Source organism: Patagioenas fasciata, chromosome 5 (genome assembly GCF_037038585.1).
Source record: "Patagioenas fasciata isolate bPatFas1 chromosome 5, bPatFas1.hap1, whole genome shotgun sequence".
In the NCBI taxonomy this organism is placed as follows: Eukaryota; Metazoa; Chordata; class Aves; order Columbiformes; family Columbidae; genus Patagioenas; species Patagioenas fasciata.
Genome location: NC_092524.1, coordinates 47,712,341 through 47,733,832, shown reverse-complemented (window position 1 = coordinate 47,733,832; position 21,492 = coordinate 47,712,341). Strand labels below are relative to the sequence as shown.

The 21,492-nt window shown below is 46.4% G+C and overlaps 1 protein-coding gene across 8 annotated transcripts in view; it reads right to left on the bottom strand.

The window, feature by feature from the left end:
- Positions 1–21,492, bottom strand: part of ADCK1 (aarF domain containing kinase 1) — a 109,490-nt gene that overhangs the window by 52,652 nt on the left and 35,346 nt on the right. For 7 of the 8 annotated variants that reach the window (XM_065839135.2, XM_071809485.1, XM_071809484.1 and 4 more), the window contains one exon: positions 17,314–17,517. The exons of the other annotated variant lie outside the window; for it this stretch is intronic. In XM_065839135.2, the coding sequence (XP_065695207.1) occupies positions 17,314–17,517 (204 nt within the window). The remainder of the gene's footprint in view (positions 1–17,313; positions 17,518–21,492) is intronic. 8 annotated transcript variants of the gene reach the window in all.

Sequence of the window (21,492 nt, the reverse complement as noted above, 5' to 3'; positions counted from 1 at the left end):
CGTGATACAACAGAGCTCCATTAACAGCAGTATCATGTTGTGATGGCAAGGAGCAGCTCACAGCCTCCTCCCATTTTGATGCCACGCAGCAGCACAGGAAGATGCACATGGGGAAGCTGGTTTAAATCCATTCAAGACAAAGGAGATCATACAGTTGGGAGACAGGTCCATGGCAGAAGCTGACAGCAAAAAAGTGATTACAATTGTGCTACAATTCTCTGAGCTGGAATTCCCTTGTCGACGTGACTTGATTCATCTGTTTTTTCCATTCCTGATAAAAACAGCACTGAACCGGCCTCTCTTAATCATGGCTCTATGATCAGCAATTTGCTAAGGTGAGTTCAGTCTGCAGGAGCTTTCAAAGATTTACACAGGGATAATGCTGCCCGCAGCCTCCCAGCCGAGACAGCACAGGGCACTGTGATAATGTGACTCGTGAGCTTGCTGGAAAAGAAAGCAACACAACACCGCTCTGGGAAGAGAGCAGGGTTCCCAAGGAAATTTTGGGTGTTGCATCTGCCATCTTAACAGTGCCTAGTACAATGTCCCCTCAATTCCATGTGGCAGAATAGCTGAAGAGTTACTTAGTTCTATGTCTGATACAGCATTTCTAAGGCTTGTGGCTCCCAGAACTTTTGGAATTTGCTTTATTGACACTAGGACATCATTGCTCTCAGAAGTCTGAATGCCTTTCCCGGACTAGGTCCAAGGGATGTGAGGTCCAAGGCTGGTCATCTTTTCAAGAACATACACATAACTGTCCACGGCACCAAGGACTCACTGATCCCTGCAAGTCTGATAGACCAGAGCTCTAGGCCTGAGAAAATGTTACCTTGGAGTAGAGTGATCTTACTTCCCAGACAGCAAATGAGGGTTTTTTCCATTGTCCCAGCCTTTCTATCCCTTATATGAAAACAAAATGTCACAGTGTTGCTCCAAGAATTATTAAAACAGCAAAAACTGAAAGATTAGATTTATCGCAGCAGACAGTGGATTATGAAGAATAATTCATCAAATGTCAGAACAAACAGCCCACAATTTATAGGCGGCTTTGTTGAGTCAGTGAAATCTGATTGGACTTCTCCCCACTTAATGAATGCCAAGCCTAATTGATGGTTCCTAAATGCATCTGTCAAGAACATGTATTTATTAACTCAATATTTTTAATATTATTGTAGATATATGCAGAATAGTGGTTTTCTTCTGAATGGATATTACATTTACATGTAAATGTGTATGTGTATAGAGGTATAAACTGCATCCAAGTGAATACAGGCAAAAGGTATCTGTGTATTCTGATGCACTGAAACAATTACATATGACTTATTACACAAAATCCCTGCATCTTTCAGTGCACAGGATCGCAAACCAACGCGGCCCATTTCAAGGGGAGATGTGTGTTAAGGTGCCTGCCTAGAATTTGGAACAGCTGAGCCTTAACACTGGCTCTCCCTGATATCCCATGTGATATGGGCCACACCATGTCACAGAGCTCATGCACAGGTGAGCAGAATTAGGGCTGTCCAGTCAGCTATTAATCTGCCTTTATCTAATTTCCCAAGACCCAATTTGTAAATTTAGTATCTTTTTAAAAAGAGATCTATATAAGTAGTAATTACACACACAGTCACAGACAAGTAACTTCACCTGCCAGTGGTATACATTTGCTCATGGTGTACCAATAACTGCTAACTTGGTTAATCACCACTAACATTGCACCACAATAGCACAAAGCCAGGACTGTCCATCAGCCTTTCTTCTGGGAAAGGACTGTGAGCCAAATGGGGTACAGAGTTCATCTCTTCCTTTTATTTCTCCCTGGTACCACTTTGGTACTCTGCAGCCCACTACCAGCAATGCCACTGAGCACCTCAGTCACGAAGTCGTGAATGTTAAAGAAAATGAACTCTGCTAAAGGAAGAGTCCTTGATCCCATCATCCAGAGATCAAAGTTGGCTCACTCATCCACTGCCTGACACCTAGGATTCTGGCTTTTCCCTGTTCTGCTCACTTACTGTCTTCTTTCTATAGTCTTTTCTGGCTAGAAAAACAGTGAGAAATCCTACAAAAGGTACCCTTGCTTTCATCTCATCCATCCACTGAGCTGTACAACAATGGTATCAGTCTACTTGCTATAGTCCCTATAATTGTTACAGAGCCATACTTTGAGGAAAAGCACATTTTATGCCATCCCTGATGACTCCTGCTTAATAGTCTGTGTTCAGACACAGACACGGCATCTTCATTTATTTTCCTAAGTAAAGTCAGATCCTTAAGACAAGGCAGAACTGTCTGAGAATATCACTCATCCTGGATCGAAACCAATCTCAGCAGTGACAGCTACAACAAGCAGTAACAGCAAGGAGAAGACAGAGCTGAAATATCCTACCTGAGAGGTGAACCTCATCTCCCATCTTTCTGAAAAGTGAGCCACTTACCCATGGCTGCCACAAACAAACAATATTCAGTCCAATAAAAGCAAGGATTCTCACAACCAGACAGGAACCTAATCCTCCTGACAGTCACAAGGAAATAAATATTTTTCATTAATTAAGCTATTAGGTGTTTTACTACCTTCCAGAGACACGGGATGCTAAGATTAACAGACTAGCTCAGTGCTCTGAGAGCCAATGCTTTCAACCATTGGAGTTCTGCAAGTTTTCTACTAGTATCACCACAGCCTCTTCCATGCTTAGCTTCGTTCAGCTGTTCTTTCTCCAGGTGCTGGTTTCACAAAGCACTCTGAAAGCAGAGAGACTGCACATCGGACTTCTGACATAAGGTAGATATCAAGCTGGATAGTAGGAAAGAGAAGTCCAGACTTTATCTGCAGGCCTAGCACAACATCTTCGGTAGCACAGGCACCTATGACAAACCAGAGAGAGGAAACAGCAGAGCTAGGATGTCTCAGAACAAGTCTCTAAACCACCTACCAGTGTGACCATCTTTCCTGGTAAAAGTACTTCATTTCAGACAATGCAGACAGCTTCCTCCCACGCCTCTAATTCCACGCTCAGAATTAAATTCCAAGAAACAATTTCTTTCCAAAATGTCCACTACCAATCGAAAGATTTTTCTGTTGGGAGCTGCATCATCATTTTAAGCTGCAAGTCCAGTTCACTTCCCTAAGACAGGCTGGAAGGTGGAAGAACCTTGCACTTTGCACCACTGAAATCAAAACTTCCCCAGTCTGCCTGTGACTTGCCTTCAACAGCAGCCAGTGTTTCCTGAACCAGAGAGTCAAGCCAGAGTGCACCAGCACAGTGGACACCACATGCTTGTGTGGAGAAGGTGGAAAACCATCATCTCTCAACGTGCACACTAAATAATGTCACTGTGCACTCTATTTTGCATGATATAAGCATCTTGTAGCCTATGCAAAATGCACAGACCAAAGCTATGGCATGCATATACATATATTATATATTACTGTTCACTTCCTTCCATTCCCTCATGCTGAAAAACAAAGTAGTGACTTGTGAGCTACTTATTCCCTCCAATAGTGCAGGCTATGGTACAAATGCTCCAACCTGCTCCATGTTCCCTGCCCTCCCCTTGCATATACAAATGCTTCCCTTTACCTTACTTTGCTCTTTTATCTTGAGCTGTCTCCCACTTGAACAATGCTCATTAAATCCACTCTTTTCTCTCTGTGTTTTTGGAGAAATATTATTTCCTGTCTGTGAGGATGGAGACACTTGTCAATTATTGAGACAGACTGGAATCACAGCCCTTCAAGAGCACACAACTTCTCTACACCAAGCCGTTTTTCGTGTTTTAATTGAAAGAACTCTCTCTTTCCTTATATTTCTCCCCTGCTAATAAAGGAGTCTCTCAGTTGTTACACCAGTGTGCAGTGAGGGCACAGCAGAAGACAACTCTGCTGCCAGTAAACTTCCTCCTGCATCCCATCTGCCCAAAAGGATTCTCTTATTCCATGGTTCAGGAGGAGCAGTAGTGGCCCATTTCTACTGAGATCTTCACAGTTTTACTGTGCTGCCTACAGCTCTTCAGCACCCTGCTAACAAAGCAGGAACATCTCTGTAGTTCCTAAGGAATGGGGCAGTTTCCTTACCCTTCTACTTTTCTAAGGCTCTGCTAGCATGTCTGAGCAGCTTCCTTACCCATTTCCCAGCTTTCTGAAGATGCTCCACAAAGCTCTGCCCACAGGTCTTACCCCCACCACTGCATCTGGCTAATAGCTCATCTAAAATTCCCACCTCCTTTCTGGTGACTCGTAGTTCTACCTCTGTACTCTAAATCAGCCTGCTTCTAGTGAAACTACAACTTCAGCCTGTCTCTTAGATATCTTCTTACAGATACTCATCCCTCTGTTCACATTCAACAGAGCTAAAGCACAGTTCCTAATCTTCCCACTCAAACCATCCCTCCTCCTCCCTTCTCATCACAACAGAGAATGTCAGCAATTTCCACTCAAGTCCACCTGCAGCCTTGGACTTGCCATCAACACTGACCTCCCTCTCAATCTTACTTCCAGGCCAGATCTGAATCTAATACTCGACATCAAGTACTAACGCTCACAAGTGACAGGTAAAAACAATTCAACTGTTCTCCCCTGGTCTCCCCCAAAGTTCCCATTTCTCTTGAGCCACACACATAGTAAGACACATGGTGGTCCCCAACAGACTAAGAAGCCCTTGACTGAATTCCTGCAGACATATTCCCAAATGACATATTATCCATACGGATTTCCACCAGCCTGCTGCAAAGACAGCACATTTAGAAAGAAAGAGCAAATCAATAGAACAGGCTGGGTTGGAAGGGACCTCAAAAGATCATCTGGTCCAATCTTTTATGGGAAAGGGAGCCTAGATGAGATTACCTAGCAGCCTGTCCAACTTCCAGTGGTGAAGGATTTCACCATGTCACTGGGGAGGTTGTTCCCCTGATTGATTGTTCTCAATGTAAAACATTTCTTTCCCATATCAAGATGAAACCTCTTCCAAAATGCCACAGAGACAGGGCCAGTTGCCACGTTAAGCAAGAAGGTAAGATTTAAGAAAGTACCCAGAAGCAAATAAATTGCCAAGACCACTTTGACTCCAAGCATAAACACATCCCTGCCACACACTGGCTGAAACCTGGGTAGGAAAGGGTCAAGAGATCCACAACAAACAGGCTCTGTGTTAATCACAGCCCAGCAGAGGGAGGCTCTGCTGAGGACTGCAGAGTTGCCCCAAGAGCCCTGTCAGCAGTAAGCCTGCACAACAGCAGCAGCCCTGTGAGAAATAACCAGCTGCCAGAGCCTGAGGATATACAGGGACCTTCGGGAACACCCATCACCTGTGCCTCATCTGAAATGCCTCTGATTCAGCTCTGAAAGCCTGGGGGCTTTGAGACAAGTAAGAGAGAAGGGGTGGTGCGGGAGAAATGTCTGTGGGCAGGTTTGTGTGACTATACAGAGAGTTGTGAGAGGATGGCTGGGGGAGGTGGGCTACAAGCCCCTGATCAGCAAGCAAAGCTGTGCCAGGGCCTATGCAAAGTTAAGCAGGAGGCACAGGGCAGAGTGCATTGATGTGTACAGCTTGTGTGGGGAATGGCAGGTGAAATCCCCCAGCCACAGAGAGACCAGTGAAGAACAAAGCCAGGACAGGTGTTTGTGTGTGTGGACAGAGGCAAGGCATGCAGGAGGAGCAGAGGCCTGTGTTGCAGGGCCCCTACCTGGCAGGACAGCACTGCATACATGTGAGTATATGTTACACTGACCAACCCTTCTGTTACAGCTCCTGAAATGGAGAGAGAAAGAGAGGCATACTCCCATGAATACAATATGGAATGATTTTATGTGTCTTCTCAGAAAGGGATGAGGGGAAAAGCCTGGGACAAAGAGTGGGAATGACAGAAGCAGCATTGCACAATCCAACAGCCTGATGCCAGGGTGGACAGAGGCACAGTACAACGAAAATGCACAGAGGGCAAAGCCTGGTCCCAGCTAGATTCTGCCCAGCTATGTCCCTTCATCAGGCTTTAGTCATAATTACATCGATGCAAGCGTGACAATGTGTTATTAAAGCACAGCATTGCCCTAAAGTAAGAGGACAGAGAAGTAGGAGGGAGGATCTGATGTGGACGTGGAAGGACATGTAGCCTGGCAGATGTGGGCAGCTCTGCCTGAATTTAATTCATATCAAGAAAGAGATATAATGAGGTCACTACATCAGAAGAAAGATGCTAAAAAGGTAGTAAAGCCCTGCCAAAGATGTAAAGCCGAAAAGCCCATTACTAGTGCTGACTGTGCCTTGCTGGGTGCCAGAGGCACAGAGGTACAGCAGTCCACACCACAGAGGACAAGGTGCAGGGACTGAAGAGAAGTCAAAGTAGAATAACTTATAAAGACATCTGGATGGGACCCTGGAGTTTGTATCCTTCGCAGCCTGCTCTCAGAAAAAATGTCCAGAGATCCAGGAAAGTCATTTGAGAGAGACAACTGCTGGGCAAATTAAATCCACAACCATCTCTGCCAACAGCCTCACTGGCACCATGCTGGGGGAGGGGTTCTGTGCATCCCCTAATGACCAGTCCTACAAACGCTGGAGCCCAGAGCTTTCTGCACTGATCTAGAGAGGGAAGTCCTGTCCTAAAGCAGCCACATCATTTTCTGCTTCCTTCTTGTCAATCTCCTGTCTGAGTATCAACCTCTCCTTTCTTCTTCTGCCCATACTTCCCCTATTTTCCATGTCTCTGCTCTGATCCATCTGCTCCTTCTACAATTTATTTATTTTCTGTCTCTGCTGTCTCCTGCTCCCATGTTTCTTCCCTTGCCCCCAGATCTTCTTGTTGGGCTGCCAGGTCCCTGGTTCAGTGGTGTAACTCAGCTGATTTACTCTCCTTACAGTAGTGTCTGATCTCATGTAAATCACCCTCCAAACCCAGCCTGTGAAATGGGCTTGTTCACTAAACTCTATGAATAGGAAAGTAGGCACAGCTGGCCTATTCATAATCAACATAAAAAATAGATTAGCACTTTACAGATTAAACATTATCGTTTCAACAGTTAACATAAATCAACCATACTTACAGGCCTATCATTGCTGCTGCCACTGCAGGGTGACAAACATTGCAAAGAAAATGGCTGCTAGTCTGGGGTGCATTGGGAAAGACCTCATTTGTCTTCTGCCTTGAACATTAATTTCTCCTCTGGCACCCCCAGGTTGTACCACTAGAGGCTGTTAAAAGGAGAAAAGTGGGCTAAGGAAACAAAGGTAGGGGGTTAATTCTGTTTCATTCACATGTATTTCCAAGCAATCCAGCAACCAGAGCCAGAATCCAACTGCCCGACTTCTGAACAGAGTCAGATCCTGGAATAGGAACAGGACAAGGACCCTCTAAACACCAACTGGTCTCTAGCTCCATTTCCTATGGTTCAAAATCACTGGGCTCCTGTAGATGAGGTAAAACAGTTGGGTAGTTTCTATTTAGTGTAAGCAGGGGCACTCATCTCAAAAAACACCCCAACATAGCCTGCAGAGCTGCCTCACCAAAGAAGAGTCAAGGACTGAGATCCTCTCCAGACATGCCCTGTGGAGAGCAGAGCCAGAAGAGAGTAGCCCAGAGTCTGCTACTGGCCAGGCTGCACCATCTCCTTCATTGGGCACAGAACACCGTCACTGGAGATGCTCAACCCAACACACTGTCATCAGTTGTATAGTCAACAGAGAGATAAGGCCCACAGAACCAGTACAGTCCATACTCTTCCCTTCCTGCCTCGTCACTCACTGAGAACCACCCAGTGTTTGGAGCAGCCAAGCTGTAATTCCTGAGCTGGTTCTGATGACTGCAAGGGATTAGTAAAGATCTTTGACAGGATCTGCCATTAAGTACCAGCCTCACAGCTCCTATAAACAAAACAATAAAAAAAGAGGAAGGCAGCCAGGGCAGAGACACTAGCAGCTCACAAAGGATACAGCAGCAGAAGTTACATGGAAAGACTTCTTTAGTGTAACCCCTCTTAACAAGCCCTGGTAATTTTAATTGTTCTAGCCTCCTTCCAGCCTTTCTTGATAAATGAGAATAACAGCTAATAGACCTGAACCAATCAGTTAAATCCCATAAGGTGTTTGGTAAAACTAGCTTTGTTCTCCACTCACAACTGATAGCACCTCAATTTCATTCATTATCTGAGATGAGCCAACTAATGTATCTTTTCTACTAATTTCTACTAATTTGAAATTTGGAAGGGTTGGTGCTGAACAGCCTCTTCCAAGAACTTGCCAACTTGAGATGGAGTGGTTATGTGAGCTTTGCAAGGGAAAAACTCATGGGTGTGCTTCAGCTGAGCTCTCCTAGCACAAACAATAGGTCATGTGAGTTTGTTGCTTCAGTTGTCACAGACAGCTTCACAGGTTTGGCTCAGAACCACACATCCTATAAAACCAAAGCACTGCAAAGCTTACAGAAAATAAGTGTAAAATGTGCTTAATGTTCACAAACATAATTTGATTTCCAAAGAGAAAATGAGAAAACTTCCGTTCTCTCAGGCTGGCCTGCCCACTAGAAACTGACACTCTTTCCTTAATTATGGTGGAAAGACCTTTAAGGTTCCTGAGATCCAGATTTTTGCTTCAATTCTCAAAACACAAAAATATGGTGAGTGTGAGGATTCTCATGAGGAGAATTTTCGATGTTTTGACCCATAGCAGCTTTTTCACAAGGAGGAGAACCTGCAGGTAAGGTTGAAGTACTTTATAGCTCAGCATTCTTCCATGGAATCAGGAGCTGTCTCTCAGACAGATCCCAGAAGCGCCATAAAACAGAGCTTACTAGATCACTATACATCTTTAAAATTCATAAAAATGCTATGTGTCTATTCTGCATGTTAGGAAAATGCAGATATGCCAAGGTCAGGCCCTATAACTCCTTTCATCTTAGGTCATTTGTTTCATCTACAAAGAATCTATTGCCAACAGTCACCAGACTCACTGCATCATGTTTTCATGTTCTCAATGGGTCAAGAGCAAAGTAACTGAGCAGACATAAAATTCTGAAAGAAAACAGGAGATGCTAACCAGGCAGAATCAGGTAGGATATTAAAAGATCAGTAGGCAGGCAGATGACAGGATTCCCTGCTCCCTTAAAGAAAAATCAGGCATACTAAACCCAGCCTGTGGCTAGATCAGAGCATCAAGAGAGAATATTTCTGTATACTAGCAGCAGGCTTTGAAACACAAACCAGTCCCTCCACACAGCAGCTCAGTGTTTCTGCCCCTGCCCAGACCCTGCGATGTCCTAAATGCATAAAGTCTGATGAGTAAATGAGACACACAGAAACTCTCCACATGCAAGAAGGCCACATCAGGAATATGAATCCCAGTTACAGACAGCAATTTCCAGTGATTGTTTGGAACTGGAAGGGTTACCCATGTGCTGAGAGGTGGTTTCTGCCAACGGCTAGAGAACTGCTGTGCAGCACATCCACTACCTCTGCAGGACCTGGACACCAAACAGCTCGACACAGCTGTAGTGTGCAGTGCCAGCCAAGATTTATTTGCATCAGAGCAACACTTCAGGTGTCATCAAAACTCTGACAAAACCATACTGAAGAGAGTCTGCCATCTGCACACAAGACACTGTGAGCCAACAAATTCCATGCAGGTATGTCATGCACTAACCCCCAGGCACCTAAAGAATTTGTAAATTAAAGAAAAAAAAAAAAAGTCACGAAGCATGCAGGTTAGAACTACTCCCTGCCGGGCCATTCACAATTGCATTTTCTGATCTCAAATCTTTCACTTCCTTGCAGAAGAACTCCAAAAAATCCTTCAGAAAACCCACTGTTCTACCTCCTGGATTGTAAATCTTTGTTAACTTGAAAGAAGCCCAAGGCGATTATCCTCTAATCTATCCACAGACCCTTCCCTCTCCTCTCTTGGGCAATGGGCATTAGAACACCCAGGAAGAGGCTGCCAGGACTCAGCCAGATCCTCTCCCAGGAGACATCAGTGAAGAGAAAACCCACTGAAGGAGGAAGTAACGTGTCCCAAAACACCCCTGGTACTAAGGACACCAGGTTGTCCTTGGTATGACATTAAGGGTCAGTAGTGCAGGAGCTTGCAAACAGAGCAAACAGGGACACAAGGGACAAAGCAAGTTGAACCGACCAGGCTGCACAAAGCTCCCTGTTTGCTTTCCCTGTCTGCACTTGCCAGTGGAACATCGGTTCTGGGCAGCTACTGCTCACAGGAGGACCCACTGTGGAGGCAGCTCTACTGAGATCCACCAGTGGCTGGGGCCTCTGCTCAGAGACAGGGCAGGGAGAGCACGGCGGAGGCTGCAGCCACAGCAGCACCAGCACAGGCGGCTGCTCCTGCACTTCAGTTGAGTAATGCGGGCCCATTTGTTCTGGGTGACATTAATGCTATTCCCCATCCATCTCAGACTCTTTAAATTACCTTTTTATGGCCAAAATCCTTCTCATAATTGATAAAAATCTCTTTTTTATATCCTGAGTTATTGAAAAAATGTGAAGTTTTTTTATTCCTCATTACAGTTTTAACACAAATGTGTTTTTTATTGATGGGTGCTTGGAAGCCCTGACGGGCCTGCTGAGAGAGGCTCAGAGGGGTGGGAGAAGGGCCAAATCCTCCCGTCCCACTTCCTAGCCCCTCACACTGTCAGAATAATGGCCACCACAGCGCAGCCTCCACTCTGGTGGGTAATGGAGAGTGGGTAACTCATGCAGAAGAGGAGATTTCCTGAGATGGACATACCTCCCAGAGCATGCAGAAGAGGCTCATGCCGATCTAAATCTAGTTTCCCCCTGCCTATTAGAGATATATGTGAGGGCCAACTTCACAGAGCAGCCCAGCATGGCGTTGCTGGAGGGGGGTACCTAAGGACAGAACAAGGGTCATGAGCTACGGGAGACCTGGGTATTCAGCATCAGTCCCACAGCCCCAAGCAGCCATGAGAGCAGCCATGCACTGACTGTGCCATACATCAGTGCTTTCGGACAGAATGCTCGACCACAAGGCTGTGCAACACTGGAGGACGCAGGTATGTGTCCTGGCATCCTAGACGGGACAGACATATGGGCAGCCTAGGAAGAGGCTTCCTGGGGACATAACAGGATCTGCAGCATCGTGACCTGAAGACCTTGTGATCTAGCAGGGTAAATGAATCTTCTCTAGGGCAACATACGGAGCCAGCTATGGAAAGTGGCTCCTATTCCCTTGGGAGCCACTTGGAGTCTGTAGGACATGCAGTGTAATACCCAACAGCCTATTGAAGGCCTAGCTGCTCTCCCACAGAGCTGCACACTGCTTCAATAGTTCTGCAAATCAGAAGTAAGCATATGTCTTGCCAGAGCTCAAAATGCTAATCAACAGTTCCAGAAGGAAGGGAATCAGTCTGTTCTTCTCCCTGCCATCCTGCACCAAGAGTGCGTACAGAAATAGGAGTAAAAAGAAAAGTCTCTTCTATTGCCTCTGTCTTTTCTCACACTCCAACAGTTTGAGGGCAGGGAAATCTCTGGTTATGAGGATCAACACCTTGCTGCAGTCTCATCCTAAATCTTTCTCACAGCAGGTTCACATGGGCATACAATTTTTGTCCCTTCCTGTCAAATGGCTGCGTGGCATCGCTGCACAACATTGTAGTGACCATGCTCCCACATGTATATGGGTGTATTTTAACAGTGGGTGAATAATGCTCATGTACCCAAGCTAGAAAATGCTCTTGGAACCTTGGGAGCAATTTAAATTAGAGGGACAAAGGGCAGCATCCTTTTCAGCCACAGTTTTACTGCAGGCAAAATGACTTCTCAGACTAGGAGTATCTGTTTCTTACTGCACAGCTTTCGTGCCATGTCAGGTACAATGGTATGAATCCAAGGAGACCAAAGCCCTTTAACTGAAGGTTGGGTCCCCCAAACATCACTGTGAAAATGCATCCTGCTTCACAAACCACAGCACAGGAGGCTCCTCTACCACACGTGCTTTGCTTACAAATCATAGTCTAACTGTTGACATATCCTGCCCTGCTCAATCAGCAAGCTCCATCACTATATGGCTGCAGGAGGCTTCTTGCAAATGGCAAAATAGTCCTTGAACAACAGGTAAGAGCCGCAATTAACTATGGATGAAAAGGATAGTCTCCTTGGAGGTGCTGGCTAATCAAGCAATTAGAAACTGCTTCCCATTACCTGCACTCCCACAAAGCAGAGCTGGACTGACATCCTTCCAAATGACTATCTTTCCGTCTACTTAAGCCCTTTATATGATTTGGCTTCAGCAGGGACAAGCCTTGACCTCTGGGCTCTCCCCAGCCCTTTTCTCCAGCTTTGAACAAAACAAGCACCGGAAGCAACACATTCAATCACCAGTGTGTTCTCCCTATGGAGCCTGTTTTACCTCTCAGCCTTCCTGGAGCACAGCAAACTCCCCAGCAATGGCGTGTGTGTGCAGATGTGGATACCTGGAGTCCAAGCAAAGAGCCAGTCAGGATTTCTTGGGATCCCTCACTTAATAGCATCTGAGACTGCTCAGTTTCAGCAGCTTCCACTCACCTCTGTGACAGCTTCAACAACTGGCCACAGATGTGAGGATAAGTCCAGGGGCAAGGAGGAAGGAGACACCCTCACCACCATGGCAGGTAAAGCCTGTTCCGTGCCCTACACCAGCCCCGAGCCTCCAGGCAAGGATGCAGCCTGGTCACAGAGCACCGGGGCAGCCACACCACAGAGGCACCCACCAGACCCCGCCTGAGACCCCCTTGCCCTTACCCCAACTGCACAACCTCAGACCAGACACAGGAGCAGGGACCAGAAACCCGGCTTCATGGGAAGCTGCCAGAAAGCAGCACAGGTGGAGGAACTGGGATATTTCTGAAGGAGCAGTGGTGAGAGACAAGTGGGGAGGGAGTGTTTCCCACCAAGAAAAATTATCTCCAATGGGAGTTAAAGCCTGGGTAGAGCATGGAGCACACAAGCACACCGAGGGGGAGAATAAGGAGTCTTGGGGAAAAGGTCGGAGAGTTGATTACAAAACGCTGATGTGTGAGGAAGGGCTGGAAGCTGATGAGCAATGGGCTCTGGAAAGTGACGTCCTGCTGTACACAGCAGAGGGATTACAGTGGTGCTTGGTGGGTATATCTGTGCTGTGGCCTACTGGGATGTGCAATATGACTGCAAACCTGGAGGTATTTTAGGTAAAAGAGGATGTTGGCATAGACAGGAGTACACAGTGAAGCCAGGAGATGTCACAGTATCCAAACTCATTATCATTGCATAGCAGCAGAGAAGTGAGACCCACAAAGCCATACTAGGGACTGCACTGGTCAGTACTGGAGCCAGCCAACAGAAAGGCACCAAGGACATTTGGAAGAGCAGGGTTGTAAAAGCTGCCGAGTTACTCTACAGCCACTCAGTCCTACGAGGAGGGATACTGTGGATAGGCCTTGATCAGAGCAGAGAGAAGTAGACATACTTTTGAAAGGTCAAAGTTTCATAATTGTCCTATCAGTCTTAGTAATGAGCAATTAGCTCCTGTGAGCACCTTGTCCACAGAAATCACATGCAGAAAGACCTACAGAAAGCCCTTCCAGCAGACACAGAAGGGCTGTCATGTGGAACTGGCTTGGCCAAACTCAGAGATGTCCTGAGTTCTGCACTTTTGCTCTGGGACCAAACTAGCATCACCTTCCCAGCATCCCTTTCTCTCACAGCCACAAGCCAGTATCTTCCAACAGACCTGCCAGAGGGAGGAAATCCCCTAATCCCAGTGCTGACAAAACATTTCTTCCATCATTTCTAGTTTCTAGGCACCATGATTTTGTGCTTTTAGGGTGCAGCCATTCAAAGATTTATCTTCCAGAGTATTTAATAAGTATTTCTCCCTAAATGTCTGGTGTCCACATTTCACCAGAAGTTGCCTGGCTCTGCTCTGCATGCACTTTGTTGAGAGAGCTTAGCTGAACCAGCTATCTTTCCTTGTGTCATTAATAGCTCTGCAAAGAAAATTACAATTGTGGGATAGGGAACACTTCTTTCATTTTCCACACCTGACACCTTTTCATTTTCAGAACCTTGTTCAAGTAAGAAAGATGAAAACAGAGGTAGGAGAGACGCTTTCATTCATGTCTCATGATCCATTCTTATGCACACAGCTTTTCCCAACTGCTCCAAGGAATACACGCAGAGCAAGCCCAACCTGTGGTATCTCCACTATCTCCCCAAAAGACTCTTACTCTATGATTTCGCTGGTGATTCTTTCCAGGAGTCACCGTAAAGATTTGTTTGTACAGCCTCTCCCACTGCTACTACTCATGTTGTCCTGAGAATCCCACTCCCCACCTCAACCTCTTGCATACAACTCAAGATAATCACCACCTCCCACCATCACTTAGCCAAACCACCATGGCTGAGATTAGAAAGACAGCATCTGCTCACTACTGATTATTTTCATCTCAGTGATCACTGGTAGGTAGATTCCCCCTAGACTTTAAGTCACCACCCCTGGAGGTATTTAAAAGACGTGTAGACGAGGTTCTTAGGGACATGGGTTAGAGGTGGACTTGACAGTTTCAGGTTAACGGTTGGACTCGATGATCTTAAAGGTCTTTTTCAACCAAAATGATTTTATGATTCTATGATAGGGCAACCCACTAGTGAGCATATATGATGCTTTTCCTTCTGTGTCCAATCAGCACACATAACACTTGCCTTTAAATCAGCGCATTAGCTCATGGAGCAGAGCTACATGCTGTAGCTCCCAGTCTCCAGCCATGACGCTGGCCTGGAATGGGAAGGCATCCATCAGCAGCATGTCACGCAAGTCTGCATGCTGACAACAGAACCATATCCAACTGCTGTAAACCTACCTCACAAGCTCTCTGCCTTTGCTCAAAGATCAGTCCCATTGGCATGCTCTCCATTTACACCAGTTTTTCCACAAAATCACTCAATTTGTCAAACATTCAAGCCTCTGATAAGATTCTCAGGAGTAGGTCACATCAGAAGACAGACTATTTCTAACTGACTGAAGATAAAATGTGTCTATACATGAAATTGGCTTTTTTTGATCTTCATGCCCTTTTGCAAGCTCTTGCCTAATTTGTCAGCTTGTCACATTCCTCCCCAGGTATCTCTATATTTCCAGTTGCTATTTCCCCCATTTGTTCTGCACTGATCCAAACTGTATGTAATTACTTCTTGCCTACACTTGAGATTCATTGGAGGAGCCTGCTCTTGTGCTTGATGGGGGAACTGGAAATTTTACCACTGAACTCGAGAGCAGCAGGGTTAGGCCTAGGCCCCCTGGGAATGTTCCCTCACTGGTATTTTCTTTTCTATTTGAATTTATCTGCAGGTTCCCAGGTGTGATGCTGGCCCCAAGGGGGAAGGTTTCAGGATCCCACTTTGCACTCCCTTCCATCCTGACACTCCACCTTGCCCTTCTGTTATCTATATTTCAGCTAAATATATCGTATTTAAAGTGTACTGAGGAGGTAGCTACACTGGAATTAAATTTGTTCCTGAATTAACCCTATTAAATTCTCTGGACTCCAGCAAAGACAACTTTAGTGCATCAGGTTCCCCAAACCTGATGTTTTTAAATACCTTGATTTGGTATCTTGTAACTAACAGAACTGGGAATTTATCTCAGCTTTTAATACTGCCCAGTTTCACCAGCTCCTTTATTTTTATATGTCATTCTCTACATTTCTCTCTTTTATCACTACTCTCTTTCATTAGCATTTCCTCTCTCTTTCTTCCCATTTCTGCGATTTTTTCCACCCTCTCTCTGTCTCTTTAAAATTAAATATTGCCTAGCACTGTCCATATGGGTGAAGTGAATGCTAAGAGGGAAGGCTGCTGTGGAGACTAGATTTGAGCTGCCTCGCTGGGAATCAATGAGGCATGGAGGGTTCGGCTAGCTCCTGAAAAGCTAGGAAACCATGGCGTATCAGAGGCAGCTGAACAAACACTTGAGAGAAAAGAAGATGGCTCACCTCCGAGCACTTGGCTCGGCCTCTGAGAGACACCACACAAAACAAGTGAGGGGTGGCTGCTGTGGTAATTTAATGGGGGCTAACCTTGGGGTGCCTTTCCGTGGCTCCTGCAGAGGGGAGATGGCCAGATGGAGACCCATGGAGCAGCAGGGGTCTGCAGGGAGCAGCCAGCCTGCCCTGTTCCATCTGTCCACTGAGCTACGGAACACAGCTGGTACCAGCCATGCTACAAGGATGCAGTGCTGAGGGAGGGAGCATCTTGCAGGTCAGGGGCTGGCATTAACCCTGCCATTAAACTGCAGGGAAATCTTAACCATCATTCGTGACTACAAAATACCTAGATCCTTAGTCTACACGTAGTCTACCCATCTCATCCAAACCTGTCCATAATATACTTTCTAGGTGCAAATGCTTCACTTAACCTCTTCATGTTTCCCCTATACCTCCTTATCACACAGTCAAACGGCCCAGAAGAACCCAAAACAAAATCTCTATATATGAGCAACTATGTACACACTGTTTTCCTTCTTCAAACTCCTGTCTTCCTCCCCCTCAAATGCACCTTCTCTGCCATTGCCTTTGCACACTGTTGCATCCTGCCTCCCTCTCACCATGTCATTTCTGATCCTTGAAATGCCTCTCCTCAAACAGGGCTGGAGTGTGAGGGGACCTCTTCTTATAAGGGGCAAAACGCAAAATAGCAGAACACCCTCTCTAAGTACTGTGATTACTTTCCTTATAGCTAATGAACACAGGTACCTACCTCTGATCTCAGTGCTGTGGGCTGCTGAGGGTTAATGGTGACACAGAACCCTGGGCTACTGCATTACCTGACTGCAAGCACCAAAAGTGATTTATGCTATTATTTTCTTTGGGGGTTAATTAGGGGCTCAAGAAAGTAAAGCGCTGTCAGTGCTCACTGGAATTGGTTGAGTACAAGCAGGGGAGAGAAGTCATCCCTCACAGGGCTCTGCTAATATATCTTTGTCCTGAACATCAATACCTCCAGCTCCCACCCCTCAGTGTGGCAGATGTCCCTCCATCCTGACCTCCAACAACCCTGTTAGTCTTGGCACAACCTCTGGGGTACGCTGCTCTGCTTAGTCCTGCCACTTCCACCTGGCAGCATTCACACCCCTAATCCTCTGTTACCTTCTCCTTTCCTAAGCTTGCCAATAACGCCCATCAATGGACAGGGAAAATTTGTATGACATTCTCCCAGAGGCAAGGAGGAGATATCTCTTCTTGGTATCTCTTGCAACTGAGAACGACCAGGGACCTCCTTGGTCCTTTTTTCCAGGGCTTGCTGAGGCCTGAGAAGCCAGCATGGGCTATGGCTGCCCATACCTCTTTGCCCAGGTCCTCACGGATAACTTGCTCAATCTCCTGCCTGGTGCTCTGCGGGGCCTGGCTGTGCAGCACTTTGAGGGTGCGGGTGTACTCCTCAGGCAGTAGGTAGTCCAGCGCTCCCAGGTGCTGTCCCACCTTGATGAAGGTGCCTCGGTTGGCGCAGCACAGCTCCCGGAGGCGTTCAGCAGAGCGCAAGTGCACCTGCAGAGAAATCAGAACATCAGCCAAGCTCTTTCGCTGTCTGTTACATGCACAGGCCCACATATGTACCTTTCATTTGTCCAGTATTTAAACAAACCAAGGATTTCCATTTCTTGATTTTGGGCATCATCTAAAGCGTCAGCTAACTATTAGGATTCTGGTTTGATTTAGAGATGTTGAACCAGACCAGGAAAAGATGCTCCAGAGTTTAAGGTGCTTTGACACTTGTTTGCACAGGCACCGTAATCAGTGACAGCACATTAATTTTTGGCTCTGTCCAGGGCTACATCCTTGTACAGAATAAGATGTCCAACCATGAGGCAGCATTGGTTTGTCACTGTGATCTACTGCTACGTTGCAGAGTTTGGGAGCTCCTTGTCAAAAGACAAAAGTCAGGACCACAACCAGGTATGTTAGAGTCTTAGTGTGAGAAGAAAACCACAGATACCATCCCAGAAACTTCCAGAAAAATGAAACAAGAATCTGCTAAAAATCAAAACTATAGACGTCTGTTTGGCAGTGAGGAGGACAATACATTGGCAGTCCTTCATCCTCCTCAGCTCACTGACACACCATGAGGAAAAATTACATCGCTCCAGTCCAGCCAGGTCTTGGTCTTACTGCTTACATTGTTAACAGAGTCTGCAGTGACAGTGGGTTTAGAAACTAAGATTTAGAAGACTTGCCAGCTTTGCTCACATTGGCCAGAATGCAATCACAAAATGACAAAACCTACCACCAACTGCTTGCCTGGTCTGGATTTCAGCTCTTGAGGTTCATTCCACCTCTCAAGAACAGACCAGCCACCACATCCTTCAGTGACAATGATTTATTCTCCATTTATTACTCCTACTAGAGAAGCCTCCTGCCAAAGACACAGTTATGCTCAATATTCTTTAATAAACATCAGATAAGTTTACCCCGATACATTAATAAAATCTAAGCAAATCAATGACAAAAAATAATTCTGCACCCATGTCCTGTTACTGCCTGACACCTATCTGCATGGAGGCTCCTAATTCCTCTGGTTCCTGTGCCAGAAGTCACCGAAGGTCAAATCCTGTGTCTGCAGACCTCATCTGCCCAAGATCCCGTGGTGAGGGATGCCACCAAAAGCCTCAAAGTATGTGGCAGAAAGGAACAACACGACAAACATGAATGAACAGCACCCCCCAGGCTCCCCTTGCCCCATTTAGTGTCTATCTTTGTCCTCCATGCAAAGCAGTGCCATGTCACATCACAGGACAGGGCGAGTATCTCGCATTTGGGAAGGCGTCAGGGAACAGACGGGGTGCTGAGCTGCAAGTGCCCAAAACAGAGTCCTAGGGGAGTGTGAGGAGAAAGCTTAACGTGCAAGTCTCACAGTCAGCGTATGAGACGTGACAGCTTGATGTACACACGCACGCACACTTTCCTGGGTGGGCGAACACGGGCAAGCATAACCTGTGCTGGGAGCGTGAGCTTCCCCCAGCACTCAGCCTGCTCAGAAGCACTCGCAAATACTTAAGCAGAAAATAACACCCACAAGCGTGCCTGAAGCCTCCCACCTTACTATGCTGCATGTTACACACCAGCTTCAAAGCTCCTGGTGTAACAAGCGAGCCTCTGCCCTTGCCGTTTCCCTGCTCACCTCCCCTCCGTGCATCAGGGGCAAAAAAGCAGGCCAAAAGGGGACAAGGACAGAAAGTTGTGAAAGATGACAAGAGAGCAAGAAAAGCAGGGAAGGAATAACAGGGTGAAAGAGAATGGTAGCGGGAGGGAGGGAGCCCCAAGCAGCTTAGTGGTTTGTCACAGCACCGGGAGTGCTGCCCGTTACAGGGAAACAGCTTTTATGCAGCTCTGATAATCGCCCTCTGCCCACCGCCTCCATCTATGCAGGAAACCCCCTGCCAGCAGCAGGGATGGGGACTGGCGGCTGGCCACCTCCCCCGAGGTGTTGGGCAGCCACAGCTCAGAGCACAGGTGGGAAATGGTGTCAAGGCTCCTTGCTGATGTGCTCCAAAAACCCCAGCACTGAGCATGGGCCAGCACAGACCCTGTGACCTCCCACAGGCACACCAGGAGCCCATCGAACGGCTCAGGGCAGAGCTGTGGCACGGTGGTGGGCGTGAGGCCAGGCAGCCAGCTCAAGATAAAGGAGCTGGCTCCCATGCACCTACCACACAGACCACCTGGAAAAAACAGGATGGAAAACTCATGTATATGAAAATCCTGGCTGTAGACACACTTGGATGCAGGGTGTATCCATGACAGTCACTGCTGAGAAGGAAGCAGAAATAGCCTCTCTCTCCTCTATAGCAGAAGGATAGTGGAAGTTTTCACCCTCCCAAACTTATCTACCCTGTAGAGAGCCCAGTTGGCCTCATGGACACAGCAGTCCTGGCCAAGAGAGAGACACCACCCTTACAGAGGGCTCCAGGAACAAAACAGAACACAACACCCATGTACAGCATCCTCCACCTTGCTATCACAACCGGTTTGGCTAAAACTCCTAAGAGACAGCTGCACCGACTAGCTGTTCAGACCACGGAATGCCAGCTCCAGCCCCTGCTAGGGAAACAGAAGATGACCAGCCAACTTGTCTCTGAAGAAGGAAATTCATTCGTAGCCCTACATTTTACAAAACTGCAGCCTGTATTAGACACAGAAGTACAGTAAAAATGAAGCAGGACTGTGAATGCAGCTTCCAAGGTCTCTTTTCTTATCAACCAGGTTGGGATTTTCAGCAGAAAAATGTTCCTAACACTATCTGTTCATTGCCTGTATCTCCCCAAGCTAGGTCACAGTCCAGATGTAGCACTTGTTTCTCTGACAGAGGATCTTCTCCTAATCATAGGCAAAGTAAGAGTGCCACATTCCTACTAATGTGTCCCACACTAGTGACCCACGTTTCTGTCCTACCTTGAAAAAACTGCAGGGTAAAAGGAAACCCCCAGAATGTCTCACAGGTTTTCTCTGAGAAATCTCACCAAGAAACTGCTCTTTGTTGCGTAAGCAATACCTTGAAGACTCTTCTCATCAGGGAAAAGAGCTGGAAACAGGGAGCTGCTTGTATGCATCATGCCTAGGAGCACACTGCAGAGAAAGGAAGTATCTCACATACCAAAGATTACCAAGAATAAGCCTCCTTCAGGAAGCACTTCAGTTCACAAAGGCTGTCAGAGTGTGTATATGGTTCTTTCCTCAATCCACACAGACATCTCTTCCTGCCTCAAACCCCTTTCCGAAATTTCAGCAGGACAAATAATTCTCCATGGGCCCATAGCAAGGTTATCAGACCCATGTGGTTTACCTAGATTGGGATTAACACTGATTATTAAAATTGTTCCATATGGGCCATAATGGAAGTAATAACTGTCAAGTATGGAGAAGATGCACCTCTGGGATGAAGCACATACTCAGCAAGCAAAGCTGCAAAGGGAAATTTTTAAAATTATCCTTGATGTACATGCGGACCTGGCTTCTCAAGCAATTTTGATGCTTTTGAAGGAGCCTTTACGCACAGAGACCTTGGCAAAGAACTGCTCTTTAGAGCATCAGACATACAAGGTGCCATAAATGGGCAGAAGCTAATCTGGTCGTAAAAATAAATGAATTAATTTAGCAGAAAATAAACACCAAGTTAAAATATACTGGTGAAAATTTGAGTATCTGTTATCTGGCAACAGACCTGGTGACAAAAGAGAAGGCCACTTAAGACCGTAGGGTAAGTGGTAGAAGCCACTCCTCCTATGAAAAAGCCTTCAGAAAAGTAATTTCAACCCTGAAAGGCAGACTCATAGCTGGAAAAACGTGAAATTAGGATTAGGAATGCAGAGAGAAAATTTGAAATGCAATTAGTCAAAGAAAAGCGGCCAGAAACTCCTGGTGATGAGTGCTGCCTCCAGGAACACTGCAGACACAGACATCTCACAAAGGACTTCAGGCTGGATTTTGCCCAGAGGACAAGGCTAGAAGGGCTGCTCCTCCTCTCAC